We start from the raw sequence: 17,026 nt of genomic DNA on the forward strand, positions 1-17,026 counted from the left end.
ATGATGTATCAATGCCTGCCTTGTAACGACTAACATAGATCCTAGTCGAATTCTCAAAAAAAAAAAAAACCAGCCTAAATGTGAATAATATTTTTTTAAAAAAAATTATTTTGTGAAAGTACAATTTTACCTCCAAAATCAATGTGAAAAACATTTTTTTAAGTTTCTGAACAAATCTTAGTTTGCTCTAAAAAAATTTGTACATTTCTGAACAAATTCGTTTTTACTCAAAAATTATTTTTCAAAAATATTTTGCATTTTGTCGTTTGCATTTGAGAAACACAGACTGACACTAATATTTGGTTAAAGCATTTTTTTATTTGTTTTGTAAAGAAAGAAATAGTTTCTGCATTTTTTTGTTTTGATTTTGACATAAAAATTTCGACTAATACATTTTCTTATTTGACTTTTGCAAAAATTAAAATATTATTTATATTATCTTTTGTATTTGACAAACCCATTAATGGACAAATAACATTTTGGTTAATGTATTTTATGTGTTGTTAACAACATAATTATGTATGTTGTCAACATTTTATGACAAGTCAGAGCAACTATATATGTCGTCAACATTTTATAACAAGTCATGACAACTATACAGATGTTGTCAACATTTTATATCAACACAATAATATATGTTGTCAACAGTTTATGACAACATATATAAATATGTTGTCAACATAAAAGGGTAAAAAAGAGATTATGGAAAAATATGAATGTCTTGTTAACAACATAATTATATATGTTGTCCACAGTTTAAAAAGTGTTAAAAAATGAGTTATTTACATTATTATTTTTGGACGGGTTTTTTTTTCGTATTAAGGTCCAGATGTTGGGCTTTCACGCATTCTTTCTTTACAAAATCATGGTGTTTATGTTTCTCTAAGTCAGATCTGAACCTTGATTCTAAATAAATTGATTCGTGATGTGGAACTACTGTGAACGACTGAATTAGGTAAATTTTGCGTTTATTTAAGTAAATTATAAAAAGTTAAAAAGGAGTTATATTCAAATGGTTCGTAGTTAGATGAGTCATAATCAATCAAGTTGGATCGAAATATTTAAAATAAAAATATCATCCAAATAGTGATCATTTATAGATCATAATTGTTTGTCAATTCATCATTTACATCTCTGTCAGGGGTGGTTCGGGTCCAAAGCAACCAAAGCGGTCGTTTTGGACTCCGACGTAGTCAAGGACCTTATATGTCGAATCATGTATGTTATTTCTGAAATAATAATTTTCTTTTAAAGAAATTTCTGACATGAATCAAGTTATAGCTCAGTGGTTCAAGAGCTTAGACTGTGTACGAGAGGTCATGAGATTGACTCCACTTTTAAACAACACTAAAATTTTATTATGTGATATGTAGGGGTTTATATTGTTCATCATCAATAAACTATCTACAAATGTAGAGTGTGTTTGGCCATTGTCTAGAACATAGTGACAAAGGTTGATATGTGTACGGCGAGGTAGCTAGTAGCTCACTAGCATTGACAATGAGTAACATGTCAAGTGTAATGTGTAAAAACAAATATATCCTTATTGACATAACGGTTTATTTCTTTCAACAGAAAAAAAAGACATAAAGGTTTATTTAATACGTATCACTAGTAGATAGACATATAACATCTTGTTTAATCGACATTGTACAAGCTACAACTTGTGGTCTAGCTTTCTGAAGGATACTTGGAAGTTATAGGGCGGTGGAATTTTTTTTTTTTGTATTTAGTGGCTGATATTTCAATCCTCTTTTTTATGATAGGGATCTTTCGTAAATACATTTCAAAAATTGAGATAATATCTTTATCTCTTTAACAAAAAAAAAGAGATAGGAATAATATCTTTATCATTTTTTAATGTAGTTCTTCCAGAAAAAAATAATTCATAAGAAATCCTTGCAGAAAAATATATCCAATATATTGAACTTGTTTTGTGGATTTCTTCAATTACTGACTCGTGATTAATTTACAAATTGATTTGTTCTACAGAAAGAATTTGTATATTACATTCGTCTTCCATGACATATTCCTACACTCTGTCAAAGTAAACTGGAGAATTATATATAAATTTGTTAGAATCCTATAAAACATTAAGATGCTGGTACAAGTTCCTTTAGTTTCTTTTTTTTTTTATCTCTTTTATAAGTTATTTCTCTATTGTTTGTTGTCAACCAACAAAGAAAATCTCTTGGAAATAAGTTAAAATATCGAAATAAGTTTTGAAGACAACTAAGTCTATCGGAATATTTATTTTCATCGACTTTCACTTGAATAAGCAATCCGCGTATTGATTTAATCGGAATTTACAATGAAAACGTATTAGAAAATTAGTTGGAAATAAAATTTAAAAGAAAAAAAGAAAATTGGGTGCCCCTTTGACTGGTAAGTGTGGGGTTCAGATGATAATGACAAAGATTTTTCATTTCAAAATGTCCAAGTCACTGTCAAGAAATCATAAGGTAAAACCGTGCTGAGCTAAGTCTGAACTAAACTGGATATGAACATTTTAAGCTCAAAAATACTTACTGGAACCGGAATATAATGCAAGAATAAGGATAAGAATACAAATGGGCCTGACTAGATCAAAAGATTAATTTGGTTTTGTAATGTGTTGGTCGCATTAACAAAATATCTGATACGTTAATTGCTATTTTGATCCTTATATTTTGTTCTCAGTTTAGTATTTAGCCCTTTCTCTTTCGTATACTTAAATTCGAGTTTTTTTTAGTTAGGGTTGCTTCTTTAAATAGATATAGACCGTATGGGAAATTTGTCATGTAATAAATATGCCAAAACAAACAACTTGATATATTACTATCTTCATCACAAAGAAGAACTTTAAGGTTTCCGGCCATTTGTATTTGTGAGAGAGAAAAATAGAGAAGAAAAAGTCACGAACTTTCTTACGTGTATCGGTTGGTCTGCTTGGGTTGTACAAGATGAAACATGTAGTTGTTGGCTAATAAGCCATATTTTAATAGCATTCAACAAATCCTAAGAATCTAACAAAAAAAACAATGGCATCAATAATTAAGTTCATTAAAGTACATGATATTTAAGATAAGGTTTGTTTTGGTCCTACTGAAATTTGTTTAGTGGAACTACAATAATACATGGAAAACATTTCAAATTAATGGTTTCCATATCTTAATTAGGATCCCCACACTTGACCATGCAAGCCCTGAACTTATTTTATATCTTACTAGGTGTCCACCGCGTCCTACGGACGCGGTAGATTCCTTTTGGCTAACGCCGTTGTTAGTACATTATTCAAGAACATATGACGTGTCAATAAATCTTTTACGGTCAACATAAGTCGGGGTCGAGCATACACTCAGACGTGGATGTGCCATTGTTTCAATTTCTTCACCATCCGACATTATGCAGGGTCTGTAATTCGCAATTATGCGAATCACAGATACCTGTGTGATCCCAGGTAGTGAAGAAATGGAACCAGTGGCACATACACGTCTGAGTGTATGCTCGACCCCGACTTACGTTGACCGTAAAAGATTCATTGACAAGTCATATGTTCTTGAATAATGTACTAACAACGGCGTTAGCCAAAAGGAATCTACCGCGTCCGTAGGACGCGGTGGACACCTAGTTATTGGAATGTATAACCAACTTTCTGGATATCTTTCAACAAAAAAAACTCTCCAAATTTCATAAAAGAAATTTAACATAACACACACCTCAAACAATGAGAAAAATCTATTTATTCTCGATCTAAAATAAAAAAACATTAACATTTAAAGTATAGAATGAAACAATACAAAATAATATCCAATTTCAAAAATTCATAAATCATTTCAAAATTTGTTAGACAATGAAAAATGAAAAAAAATGGTAAATTGACTTCTCATCTTCAAGGATAAAAATGTTCCCTTGAATAAAAGTGTAAATGTTCCAGGACCACTTTATTTTTACCCTCTTCATCATCATGATCTTCATCATTTTCATGACTTCTTCAATCGTGATGACACTTTTTTCTTCACAATTAGAAACAAACTTATACATAAAATGAGTAAATTTTAACATATTTTGAGCCATTTGATAAAAAAAATTACTAATAAAATGAAAAAATTAAACACTTTGTGTGGGAGAAGTTAATATGGTTCAATTTATCTCTCTGAAAATGTGGAGTTTATCGCGCCAAAACAAAAAATAGTGATGCGTATAATTACTTCTAAGAAATTTGAACATATGAGAAATGAAGAAGAAACTTCCATACTTTAGTTCATCTCGATAAGAAATCAATAATATATAAGCAAACAGGGGAGAAGAAGAAAGTCCTATATAAAAGAAAAGAACAAAAAGAATAGAAGAATAATTTCTTTAAGAAAGGAATTGGCTCCAGCAATTCTTTGTGTCCATCATAACCTAAACTGTAGTCACATACAAAAAAAAAAAATCATAAGCAACAATCAAAATGTAATGAGAAAAACCTCTTCATCTCTGTAGATTACTTTCCGTCACTTTAAAGTCCTGCAAATTCAAACATAAGTGAAAACAAAAGAAAAAAAACATATATAAAACAAAAATAAGGATTGTGGAAGTTCGAATCAAACCAACAATATCAATTTACCGTTTTTTTCATTTTTCATTGTCTAACAAATTTTGAAATGATTTATGAATTTTTCAAATTGGATATTATTTTGTATTGCTTCATTCTATACTTTAAATGTTAATGTTTTTCTATTTTAGATCGAGAATAAATAAATTAAGGAAAATGTTAGCAATGACAATGGAGAAAAACTACTATAAAAAAAATATTTTTGTTGAGTAATAACTGTGTTAAGGTAAAACATGAGCAACAAAACAAAAATAGTGATGCGTATAATTACTTCTAAGAAATTTGAACATATGAGAATGAAGAAGAAACTTCCATACTTTAGTTCATCTCGATAAGAAATCAATAATATATAAATAATCGGGGGAGTTGACGAAAGTCTTATATAAAAGAAAAGAACCAAAAAAAAAATAGAAGAATAATTTCTTTAAGAAAGGAATTGGATCCAACAATTCTTTGTGACCATCATAACCTAAACTGTAGTCACATACAAAAAAAAAAAAATCGTAAGCAACAATCAAAATGTAAATAGACAAACATAATTAGTGAAATGAATGAGAAAAACCTCTTCATCTCTGTAGACTACTTTCCGTCACTTTAAAGTCCTGCAAATTCAATCATAAGTGAAAAGCAAAAGAAAAAAAAACATGTATACAACAAAAATATGGATTGTGGAAGTTCGAATCAAACCAACAATATCAAGTAGAAATGTTGGGAAAGAATTATGTATATTTATTTTAGAAAGATGTAGAGGGAGGGAGGTAGAACCTGTTGATCTATCATCTCTTAGAACCTGCAAAACTCAAATGAACTAAAATCTGTTAAAATAAATTACACAGAAGAAAGGAGATGAAAAAATCAGTAAACGAAAGAACAAAAATAAATAACTAACCATGGAATGTTCAATGAAACAGTATGGGGAAGATGGATCTCGTGTGGAGTTGATTTCAACTCAAATGGAGGAGAGAATCGCGGGTGGGTTGGTTACAACTTATTTTAATTGGGAGGAGAGAATCGCGGGTGGGTTGGTTACACGCACACACGGAGAATTCTCGAAAATACTTTACTCGTAAAATCAGGACGTAGTAAACCACAACGGCGTTAGCCAAGAGGGATCTACCGCGCCCGTAGGGCGCGGTGGGAACCTAGTTTCATGTAATTCAAGGTGGAAATCTAGTTTTTAGTTATTCCATCGTAAAAAAAAATTAAAATTGTAATGAAATTGAAAGGGAGAACTAAATTTACCCACCAACCGCAACAAAACTACTAATCTTTTGTTAGTTCCAAGTGAAATTTAAAAAAAAAAATCTTAAATAATATCTCAATGTCGAAATCCATATCTACACCAATTAATCAACATTATACAGAGACCTGTAATTCGAATTTGCATCACAACTCTCTGTATTAATTTCGCAACACATAAACCTCTCTGTATACAACCGCCCTGACGTAAAAATTAATGCATATTTTCAATAGCACTAATCTCCTTGAAGTGTCTATCGAACTTTCACTCATCTCGTGTATCAAATACAATCAAATTCTTCTTACGTCTTCCACACAAAAGATCAAACCTTGTTTTTCAAATGTGGGTCTTTGTCTAGTCTACTATAGTAGGAATTCATTTACTCCATTGAATCATTTTCTCTGTCCTTCTTTCATAAAACACATGCAAACATACAACCAAACAAATGCCCATATTCTAGGGAACACAAAAACCAAAATACAAAAAAAAAAGAGAGAAAACATACAATCAATGGCTACCTTTTTAGTAGTAAGGCAAGATGAGAAAAAAGAAAAGACAGAGAAAAAAAAATACAACTGTTAGGTCAAATTGACATTTTTTTTATGAAGGTCAAATTGACATAGAAACTGGACTTAATATGGAGCACTTGATTCCTATCTCACCATGGAGGAGCCCGGGTTGATTTAAACTTGAAAATAAAAATAAAAAAATCATTTGTCAAAACTAAGAAAAAAACTGGAACCAATTGTAGATTGGAAGAAATTTGGAAGAAATTGTTACTCTTTTACAGAAAACCCCAAAATAATCACAAATTGGCATACAATTATTATGGGTGTTTCCATATTTACTCAGATAACCAATTGCAGATGCTGCTGATGTTCCTGAAACCCCAATCACTGTTGATATCTGAAACAACAAAAAAATATATTAGATAAATGCCTCTCTCTCTCTAGGATCCAACCTTTTTGAATGGTGAAAGGAAAACTTACAAAATCAAAGAAAAACAACAAAATCACTCTAATATTAGATATGGTTGTTTCAGAGACAATTGATCACTATCTAATACAGTATATTTTTTAAACAACCATATCTAATATTTTTTTTATTATTTTTATTTTGATCCATATTTTGGAAGAAACAATTGGTCACTATCTAATATATTTTTTAAACAACAAAATCACTATCTAATATTAGATATGGTTGTTTCAGAGACAATTGATCACTATCTAAGATATGGATAACGAATCACTGTCTAATATTTTTTTTCTTCATACAAAATCACTATCCATATTTTGGAAACAACCTTTCTCTCTAGGTATCTCATGGCTCAAAGAACCAAGATATTGTAGATTGGAAGAAATCGAATCAATCCAACCTTTACAAACAGAGAAGTGGAGAGAGAGAGAGTAATTGAAAATAAAAAACAAAAGGTTTATTGTAAAAGAACAGTTAAAAGTAAATAATGCTGGAGATAAAAGTTGAAACCATAACAATGTGAAACACTAATACCTTGGATCAAGTGAGTCTATTCTTTTCCCCATTTCTTCCAACCACCTATAAGCTTTTCCATTAAAAGGAAACACCAGATTCTTTCTATCATTAGGTTAGAAACAGGAAATAAAAGAGGAATTAAAGAAACAAAGAGATAGAAAGAGAGAGATATAACCTGCAATATAAAAACAGTAATGAGAAGAAACAAAGATAAGAAATAGAGAGGGAAATATAAAGAAATCAAAGTGAAACTATATATTTCGTTGGATAGAGATAGAGGGAAACCTAAATTGAAAGCAGTTTCATAAGTTAAGGAACCGTGAATATCATGGAGAGATTGAGGGAACGACCTCCTGTTCTAAAGGTGGGGTATATTTACTTAATTACCCTAAAGAAATTTGTGTAATTACTAAAGGTCGCGGCTTTGGGGAATAAAGAAAATTCTCCGGGGAATAAATTCTCGAGGGAATCCAGATTTTTTTGAAAGTTCTCCGGGGAATCAATTTTTATGGGGAATACAAAATACATTTTTATAAAAGTTCTCTTCCATCTCATCTATTCTCTCTGCCACTTCATCTTCTCGCCACCTCATCATCTTCTCCGACAAAGGTCGCCGGCCGGCCAATTTTCCGGCCGGCGACCTTCAAACATAAAAAAAATTAAATTAAATTAAAATTTTTTTCTCTCTCCTCTCTCTCAAAATTTTTTTTTTTTTTTTTTTGTCCTTCCTCTCTCTCTCTCTAGATCTGTTCTAGAGAGAGAGAGAGGAAGAAAAAAAAAAAAATTTGAGTGAGAGGAGAGAGAAATTTTTTTTTAATTAAATTTTTTTTTTTTATGTTTGAAGGTCGCCGGCACCGGAGAAGATGATGAGATGGTGTGGAGATGAGGTGGTAGAGAGAGGTGATGAGATGGAGGAGAACTCCCAAAAATTAGAAGTCCCTTAGCAATAAAAAAAAAACATAAAAGTCAAACTTATTTGACTAGTTTTAAGAAAAGTCTTTATTCCCCGGAGAATTTTCTTTATTCCCCAAAGCCGCGGCCTTACTAAAAGTGTTTTCTGCTCTGAATTGTCCTCCGTTAGATTATATTTCAACCAAATCTCTAAAATAAAATGGACGGTCAGACTTATCCCCTGGATAACCGACTGAGCTGTTTTAATATAATAGATTTATTTTATTGACATGTTTTTAGCTCAAAAAATATGTTCTCAGAGACATTAGATGCTTTGGTTTCAAAACTTTGAATATCCTTTTGTGTAAGAAACTCTTTCCTTTTTATTTCAATAAGTTTTAGGGCACGTTATACTCGAGATGATATTCATCAGGCTGAGTCATTTGATTTTTTAGTATTTACGTAAGCTTGATGTTTTAGTGAAACAAAGAAATTTTCCTGTGTCACGAACTTTTGGGTGAAAAACAAAAAAGTTTGTAATTTTTTGTTTCTTCCAAACACTACCCGCCCTTAATGTTTTTTCAGTTTTTCTTCCTCCTATCTTCGGTCTTCTGGCCACCACAACCATCATTTTTTCCTCTCTCTAGTCTCTCTCTCAAATATTTTTTCTCTCGGATTAATCTCTCTCCATTTCTCAAATTCTTTTCTCTCTCACTCTCTCTTTCAGATCTCTTCCTCCCTCTCTCCTTGTATCTCGACTGGAACTCTAAAGTTTCAGTCGAGTGGAGAGAGAGAAAAAGAGAGATCTGAGAGAAAGAGGATACGAAAGAGAGATCTGAGAGAGAAATGAGGAAAAGAGAGATCCAAGTGAGAGAAAGTGATGAAGATGAAAAGAGAGATTTTTTTTGTTTCTCCTTAATATCGACCTTTACTTTGCATTCATATCTCTGTCTTTTTAGAAAGGTAATATAGTTATGAAGATAAAAACCAAACCAACTTATTGACTACCCCAATCAAGGGTGACATTATTCATACTCAGAAATATCGTTGATAGTCTTGGGCCATTCCTAATGAGATTCCTCTCATCCTTGATGGGCTTTGAGATGAAAATCACAAAGGAAGTTTTTGGTTGTAATGGAGAATTGAACTCTATGGGATCAAATTTTAGGGGCTCCCTTTTACCAAAAATGAAATCAAAATGAAAAACCCCTACTTAGGGAAGCAAACAACCAAATTATATATGTTGTTGTAAATTGTCGGTCTATTTGCTTCAATGTGTATCGATATTTGCATGCAACTCAATGGAAATAAGGGAAGAGAAAAGGTAGAAATATAAAGATATACTAAAACAAAGAGATGATCTTGAACCAAACTATATATAGAAGAATTCTTTCCAAACCTTTTCCATACACTTTCTCATTTCTCATAAACTTATATCAACAATACACAAAGTACATCTATTTATAGGGTGGGAGAACTAATAGGATGTTGACACATACCCTATGTGTTGTCACTTGCATGGTGTGTTGTCACCACCAAGATGACACTTTGCATATGGAGTTGTAGAATGGTGACACATAACCTCATGTGTTGTCACTTGCATGATGTGGTGTCACTTAACCACAAACACTTGTCACATGGAGCTACCATAAGGTGACACCTCTCATATGGAGCTACCATAAGGTGACACCACATCAAGGTGGTATTGTAGGAATGGTGGGTGGCTAGAGATACAAGTTGGATAAGAAAAAGGGTATATTAAAGGCACCCAAATCCCTTGCATCACCAATGATTTATGGGCAGCCACATCCCTTATAACACTCCCCCTTGGATGACCATCACTTGAAATAATTGCCTCATTAAAAACCTTGTCAGAAAAATCCAGTGGGACAAAATCTGATGAAGGAAAAGAGTACAAATAATAGATTCCGAGTGACGCTGGATACGCTAAATACTGCCTCGTTAAAACCTTGCCAGAAAAACCCATTGGGACAAAAACTGGACGAAGGAAAAAGAGTACAGAGCGTAGATAGCGATACATGAACCTGCACATGATAGTAGACTCCCCCTGATGAATATCATATCTTGGAACGATGTAGTCTTACATCATCCGGCTATTCAAGCGTCGCATTCCGATGCCATATACCAGTTTTCTGAACGTCGTAGTAGGCAGCGACTTGGTGAACAAGTCAGCATAATTCTCACACGATTGTATCTTCTGGATATCAATCTCATTATTCTTCTGGAGATGATGTGAGTAAAACAGTTTAGGAGATATGTGCTTAGTTCTATCGCCTTTGATGTATCCTTCTTTGATCTGAGCGATGCAAGCCGAATTATCTTCGTGAATGACTGTGGGAGATTTTGTGATTGAATCAAGACCACTTGAGCTTCTAATGTGTTCAATAATGGATCTAAGCCATACACATTCTCTTGTTGCTTCATGAAGAGCTATAATTTCTGCATGGTTTGATGAGGTAGCGGGCATACTTTGTTTACTAGATCGCCATGAGAAAGTTGTACCTCCACTTGTGAATACATAACCTGTCTGAGAAATCCCTTTGTGCGGATCAGAAATATAACCGACATCTGTGTATCCTTTTACTTGAGAATCACCGGATAAGTTCTTTGAATAAAACAATCCCATGTCAGTTGTTCCTCTCAGATATCTTAGAATTTGCTTTACTCCAACCCAATGCCTCTTAGTAGGTGCAGAGCTATATCTGGCCAATAGATTTACTGCAAAAGCAATGTCCGGTCTAGTGCATTGAGCTAAGTATGATAATGCACCAATAGCACTCATATATGGTACTTCTGGACCAAGGAGTGTTTCGTCCTCTTCTTTAGGTCGAAATGGATCTTTCAGAGCATCGAGAGACCTAACAACCATGGGAGTACTAATCGGATAAAAATTCTCCATGTTAGAGCGCTTCAGGACTTTTTCTGTGTATAATGTTTGATGTACCAGTATGCCACTTGTGCTTCTCTCAATTTGTAAGCCAAGACAGAATTTTGTTTTCCCGAGATCTTTCATCTCGAATTCTTTCTTCAAATATTCTGCTGCTTTAGAGAGCTCTTCTGGAGTTCCTATAAGGTTGATATCATCAACATATACTGCAAGAATCGCGAATCCAACATCTCCTTTCTTGATAAATAAACATGGGCAAACGAGATCATTAACATAACCTTCTTTGATCAGGTATTCGCTAAGACGATTGTACCACATTCGTCCAGCTTGTTTCAATCCGTACAAAGCTCGATTAAGCTTTAGTGAATACATGGTACGTGGGTTGCCTCCAGGCAATTTAAATCCTTCAGGGACTTTCATATAAATGTCGGTATCTAACTTTCCATATAGATACGCAGTGACCACGTCCATTAAATTCATCTCGAGTTCTTCCAGAACTGCTAAACTGATCAAATAACGAAAGGTTATTCCATCCATAACTGGAGAATATGTTTCTTCATAATCGATCCCTGGTTTCTGCAGGAAACCTTGTGCCACAAGTCTTGCTTTATAGCGAATGACTTCATTATTCTCATTCCGTTTTCTGACGAATACCCATTTGAAACCTACAGGGTTTACATCATTGGGTGTCAGGACTACAGGTCCAAAAACGTTACGTTTTGACAGTGAATTCAGCTCTGTCTGGATTGCTTCTTTCCATTTTACCCAATCAGTCCTTTTCCGACATTCCTCAATAGAATGTGGTTCATAATCATCATTTTCAGTGATAATATCAGTGGCTACTGAAAGCGCAAATATATCATCGATGATTATGTTATCTCGATTCAACACTTTACCATTACAAGCATAATTTATAGATATCTCTTCATTTGGAGATAACTCATGCTCTTCAAGAGCTTCTGCCTCTTCTGGAGCTTTACCCACTTCTAGGGGTGCATTTGTTGTTTCTTCTGGAACATTACTTGCTTGTGGTTGGTTTTTCCTCTTCCGGGGAACTATATCTTTAGAACCGATTGGTCGTCCACGTTTCAGACGTGCTTTAGACGATTCATTTGCTGCAATATTTTTATCGTGTCCTTCAGGGACATCTATCCTTGCTGGAACATTTGCAGCAGGTATATGTGACTTTGTCACTCTCGCTGCGTCATTAAATGCGTCAGGCATTTTATTAGCAATCTCTTGTAGATGTATTATCCTTTGTACTTCAACTTCAGATTGATTAGTACGAGGATCAAAATGAGACAAATTTGGTGTAACCCAAGAAAGTTCCTTTTTGGTAACATTTGCTTCAGGCAAATTTACTCCCCCTAATGGCGGGAAAACTGTCTCATCAAAGTGACAATCGACGAAGCGTGCAGTGAAAGTCTCACCCGTCAGGGGTTCGAGATATCGAATAATAGATGGTGTATTAAAACCAATATATATTCCTAGTCGGCGCTGAGGCCCAAACTTTGTGCGTTGTGGGGCTGTAATAGGAACATATACAGCACATCCAAAAATACGCAAATGAGATATGTTTGGCTGCTGGCCTTGAACATATTGCAAAGGTGAGAATTGATTATTCGAAGTAGGACGTAACCTTATCAAAGTTGCAGCATGAAGAACTGCAGGTCCCCATGCAGTAACCGGTAATTTAGTCCTCATCAACATTGGTCTCGCAATCAGTTGGATATGCTTAATGAATGATTCAGCTAGACCATTCTGAGTATGAACATGAGCTACAGGATGTTCAACATTAATTCCAACTGAGAGACAATAGGAATCAAAAGTACTCGATGTAAATTCTCCTGCTCCGTCTAGACGAATTGACTTAATCGGATAATCAGGAAAGTGAGCTCGTAAACGAATTATCTGAGCTAATAACTTTGCAAACGCCTGATTCCGCGTCGAGAGCAGATTTACATGAGACCATCTAGTTGATGCATCGATTAATACCATAAAATATTTAAATGGTCCACACTGCGGGTGTATAGGGCCACATATATCACCTTGAATCCTTTCCAAAAATTTGGGAGATTCGATATGTACTTTCGTCAGGGATGGGCGAGTAATAAACTTCCCCAATGAGCAACCAGTGCAAGTAAATTCCCTATCTATCAGAAACTTCTGGTTCTGAAGAGGGTGTCCCTGAGAGTTTTGTATTATTCTACTCATCATGGTAGATCCTGGGTGTCCTAGTCGATCATGCCAAATTTTGTACGTATTTGGATCGTGCAACTTCGGGTTGACAACGACATATGATTCAACTGTTTTAATCTGTGTAAGATATAACCCAGAAGAAAGAGCTTCAAGTCTTTCCAAAACATGCTTCTGACATGATATACTCGAGGTGATATATAAATATTCTTTATCATTCTCAGACCCAGTCTCGACGTGGTACCCATTCAGACGAATGTCTTTGAAACTCAATAGATTCTTCAGGGATCCAGTCGAGTACAAAGCATCCTCAATAATTATTTTCGTACCACGGGGCAATATTATAGTAGCTCTTCCGGAGCCTTCTATAATGTTTGATGAGCTAGCGATAGTAATCGCATTTGCCTCACATAATTTTAAGGTCGAGAAATATTTTGTATTTCGAAGTATCGAATTTGTGGTCCCACTGTCTGCTAGACAGCTATCTTCATCACCTTTAGATATGTTTCTTCTAGAATCCATACCTTTCATAATATAATATAAGATTCAAACCACAACTATTTATAACATAAACAAAACTATTACAGATACATATAATATACTATCTAATATCTAACAGACAAAAGTTATTATAATATAGCATTCTAATAGATAGAAAAGTTAATACACTAAATATTAAACATATCATCAGTTTGATTTTCTCCTTCAGGGAGATAATCTCCAACACACAATGGTGGATCAAGTGCCATGTGGTTCATCTCTGGTGCAGCTTTAGATTTCAGAGATGCTTGGTATAGGTCCACCAAATGTCTCGCCGTACGACAGGTACGGGACCAATGACCTTCCATACCACAACGGTAACAAGCTTCTTCACGAGCTTTGGGAGGGGTATTATATTTACCCTTTACTTTATCAGGCTTTCTCCCTGCATAATTCTTTGAATTTTCTCCCTTTTCCCACTTCCGGTGGTAAGGGGTTTGCCTGTTTCTCTCCCATTTGTTCGTGCGGGATCCACGTTGGTGGTTTCTTCCGGAACCACGTTTCCCTTTGTAATTTTGTTTCCTACCATGATCATTTGGCAATATCGCATGTGCTTCAGGCACAGGTACGGACCCAGTGGGTCGAGATTCATGGTTATGCAATAACAACTGGTTATTCTGTTCATTGACCAAAAGACAAGTCAGTAACTGGGAGAATTTAGAGAAACGTCGCTCTCGGTATTGTGACTGCAGGACAATATCTGAGGCATGGAACGTACTCAATGTTTTATCTATCATCTGTTCATCAGTGATAATATCTCCTCCCACTTTTAGTCTGGAAACAATTTTACAAAGGCTGGAATTATAAGCAGAAATGGAAGAAAAATCTTGTAGTCGAAGATTTATAAAATCATTTCGAGCTTTTGGAAGGATGACCATCTTCAGGTGATCATATCTATCTTTTAAGATATTCCATAAAGCCAAGGGATCTTCCACATACAAATACTCTGACTTCAGGTCATCATGTATGTGACGTCTCAAAAAGCTTAAAGCTTGAGCCCGTAACATTTCCTCTGCATTATTCCCTTCAACAATAGTGTTCAGGAGATTTTTGTATTTTAGAGTCAGTCTAGCTTCGACTGCCCATTCCATGTAATTCTTACCTGTTATATCTAGAGCTGAAAATTCAAGTCTAGCAAGGCTAGACATTATGAAATATAAATTAAAATATTATACCTTTCACTAGACGGAGTAGCGGCTTAGTTTGTTCGATATTTCACCGATGTTGACTTCGGCAAATGAGCAGAGTAACGGCTTCTTTCAGCTGGCTAGAGACTCGTGCTGATAACGTGTTGTAAATTGTCGGTCTATTTGCTTCAATGTGTATCGATATTTGCATGCAACTCAATGGAAATAAGGGAAGAGAAAAGGTAGAAATATAAAGATATACTAAAACAAAGAGATGATCTTGAACCAAACTATATATAGAAGAATTCTTTCCAAACCTTTTCCATACACTTTCTCATTTCTCACAAACTTATATCAACAATACACAAAGTACATCTATTTATAGGGTGGGAGAACTAATAGGATGTTGACACATACCCTATGTGTTGTCACTTGCATGGTGTGTTGTCACCACCAAGATGACACTTTGCATATGGAGTTGTAGAATGGTGACACATAACCTCATGTGTTGTCACTTGCATGATGTGGTGTCACTTAACCACAAACACTTGTCACATGGAGCTACCATAAGGTGACACCTCTCATATGGAGCTACCATAAGGTGACACCACATCAAGGTGGTATTGTAGGAATGGTGGGTGGCTAGAGATACAAGTTGGATAAGAAAAAGGGTATATTAAAGGCACCCAAATCCCTTGCATCACCAATGATTTATGGGCAGCCACATCCCTTATAACATATGTAAATTACACCCAATACTTCCTTTCTATATACATAAAAATCTCTCTTCATTACAATTTGTTTTCAATCAGTTCCTGAAAATCAGTTTCAGGTGTTCCGTCTAAATCCAATAACAAAAATTTCATACAAATATCCTGCTTACAGTTTTACATTTTCTTTTTTTCAGTTGAAGTATCCCAGGATTCTATATTTTTGAAATTGTTGAAATGAGTATGTGCATAATTAAACCATCTCGAGAAGTTTAATATTACCCGCTGAATTTGCAGCAACCAAAGTCGAGGATTGGCCTCGCCAGCAGACAGCGGAGATGAATTGTGAAGCGTCGTCTCCTTCATATCCGAAAATTGGGTCATTGCTGCTAAATTTGTAGGATAATACCGACATAGGAAACGCTTTGTGATAAACGAAAACCTGTTCGAGAAAGGAAAAGTAGTGACTAAGGTGTAAATTTGTTTCCTGTCCTTTAAATCGCGATAAATCAGATGTCAGTAGAACGGAGCTTAGAGACATTAAAGTAGCTAGCATTAGTTCAGCAAAGTTATTCGGCATCACAAGTTCTGCCTGGTGACAAGAGAAACTTGTGGGGATAATCCCATATTGGGTTTGGAAGGGGCAGGTGTTCAATCCACCAACTATGAAGAATCACTTGTTTATCTAGCTTTTGGAGTGACAGAGGCCCAAGACGACTTGAACCTAGTATTGGAGTCCAGGGAACAAGTTACAACAGCCACAAGGTCTACTAAAGTTAAGCCCAATGTGTGAGGGCGAGATTGTCGAGACAATTCCACAATGGTGGTTTAGTGGCTATAGGGCAAAAGTCTAGTTCTGTCCTCTTATCAACACCATGCCGTGTCGGTGGTGCGGGGTTCAAGCAACTGGCTCGTTTGAATCATCAAAGAAGCATGATTCAAAAGGTAAGCGACCGTTTTTGACTCTCTCCGGTTTCCGCAACCGTAACCATTTGCCAGAAAACCACTCTTAATGATGAAGATGATTCATAACTATAGAGAAAATCCCAAATATTGCAAAAGGAGAAAGTAAAGATATTGAATTGACTTGATCAAGCTAAATTTCGATTTTGGGCAAAAAACTGAGTGAAAATATGAACATCTATAAAGATATTAAATCGCATCCGTTAGATCATCCCGGGTCGCGCGGATAGCTTGGCGTACCTCTAGCATAACCGAAAGTGGCCCACGACTTCTCCGGTCCATCCGATTATTTGCTGGATGTGCGCCACGTGTTTCTCTTGACTTTTGGTCCATTGAATTTGACCCGAACTTTGACTCGCTGTACTTTGTTCATCCGAACTC

General features: G+C 34.9%; 1 protein-coding gene and 2 long non-coding RNA genes across 3 annotated transcripts; all 3 read right to left on the minus strand.

Moving 5' to 3' along the window:
* Positions 1 to 5,123: 5,123 nt before the first annotated feature.
* On the minus strand, positions 5,124 to 5,538 carry LOC147532242 (uncharacterized). The gene is made up of 3 exons (XR_015227150.1): positions 5,469 to 5,538; positions 5,345 to 5,369; positions 5,124 to 5,181 (listed from the first exon to the last, which is right to left on the minus strand). It is a non-coding gene; the product is annotated as an uncharacterized LOC147532242 (long non-coding RNA).
* An 859-nt stretch (positions 5,539 to 6,397) lies between these two features.
* Positions 6,398 to 7,647, minus strand: LOC147532243 (uncharacterized). The gene is made up of 2 exons (XR_015227970.1): positions 7,329 to 7,647; positions 6,398 to 6,725 (listed from the first exon to the last, which is right to left on the minus strand). It is a non-coding gene; the product is annotated as an uncharacterized LOC147532243 (long non-coding RNA).
* Positions 7,648 to 13,906: 6,259 nt separating this feature from the next.
* Positions 13,907 to 14,993, minus strand: LOC147532244 (uncharacterized). Its single transcript, XM_086649922.1, has 2 exons — positions 14,372 to 14,993; positions 13,907 to 13,917 (listed from the first exon to the last, which is right to left on the minus strand). Exons 1-2 carry the CDS (start codon positions 14,991 to 14,993, stop codon positions 13,907 to 13,909), a joined length of 633 nt encoding a protein of 210 aa, XP_086506048.1.
* Between the last annotated feature and the right edge of the window lie 2,033 nt (positions 14,994 to 17,026).

This window comes from Eschscholzia californica, unplaced genomic scaffold (assembly GCF_041429995.1).
Source record: "Eschscholzia californica isolate CP2 unplaced genomic scaffold, dmEscCali1.0.p SCAF_6, whole genome shotgun sequence".
In the NCBI taxonomy this organism is placed as follows: domain Eukaryota; kingdom Viridiplantae; phylum Streptophyta; class Magnoliopsida; order Ranunculales; family Papaveraceae; genus Eschscholzia; species Eschscholzia californica.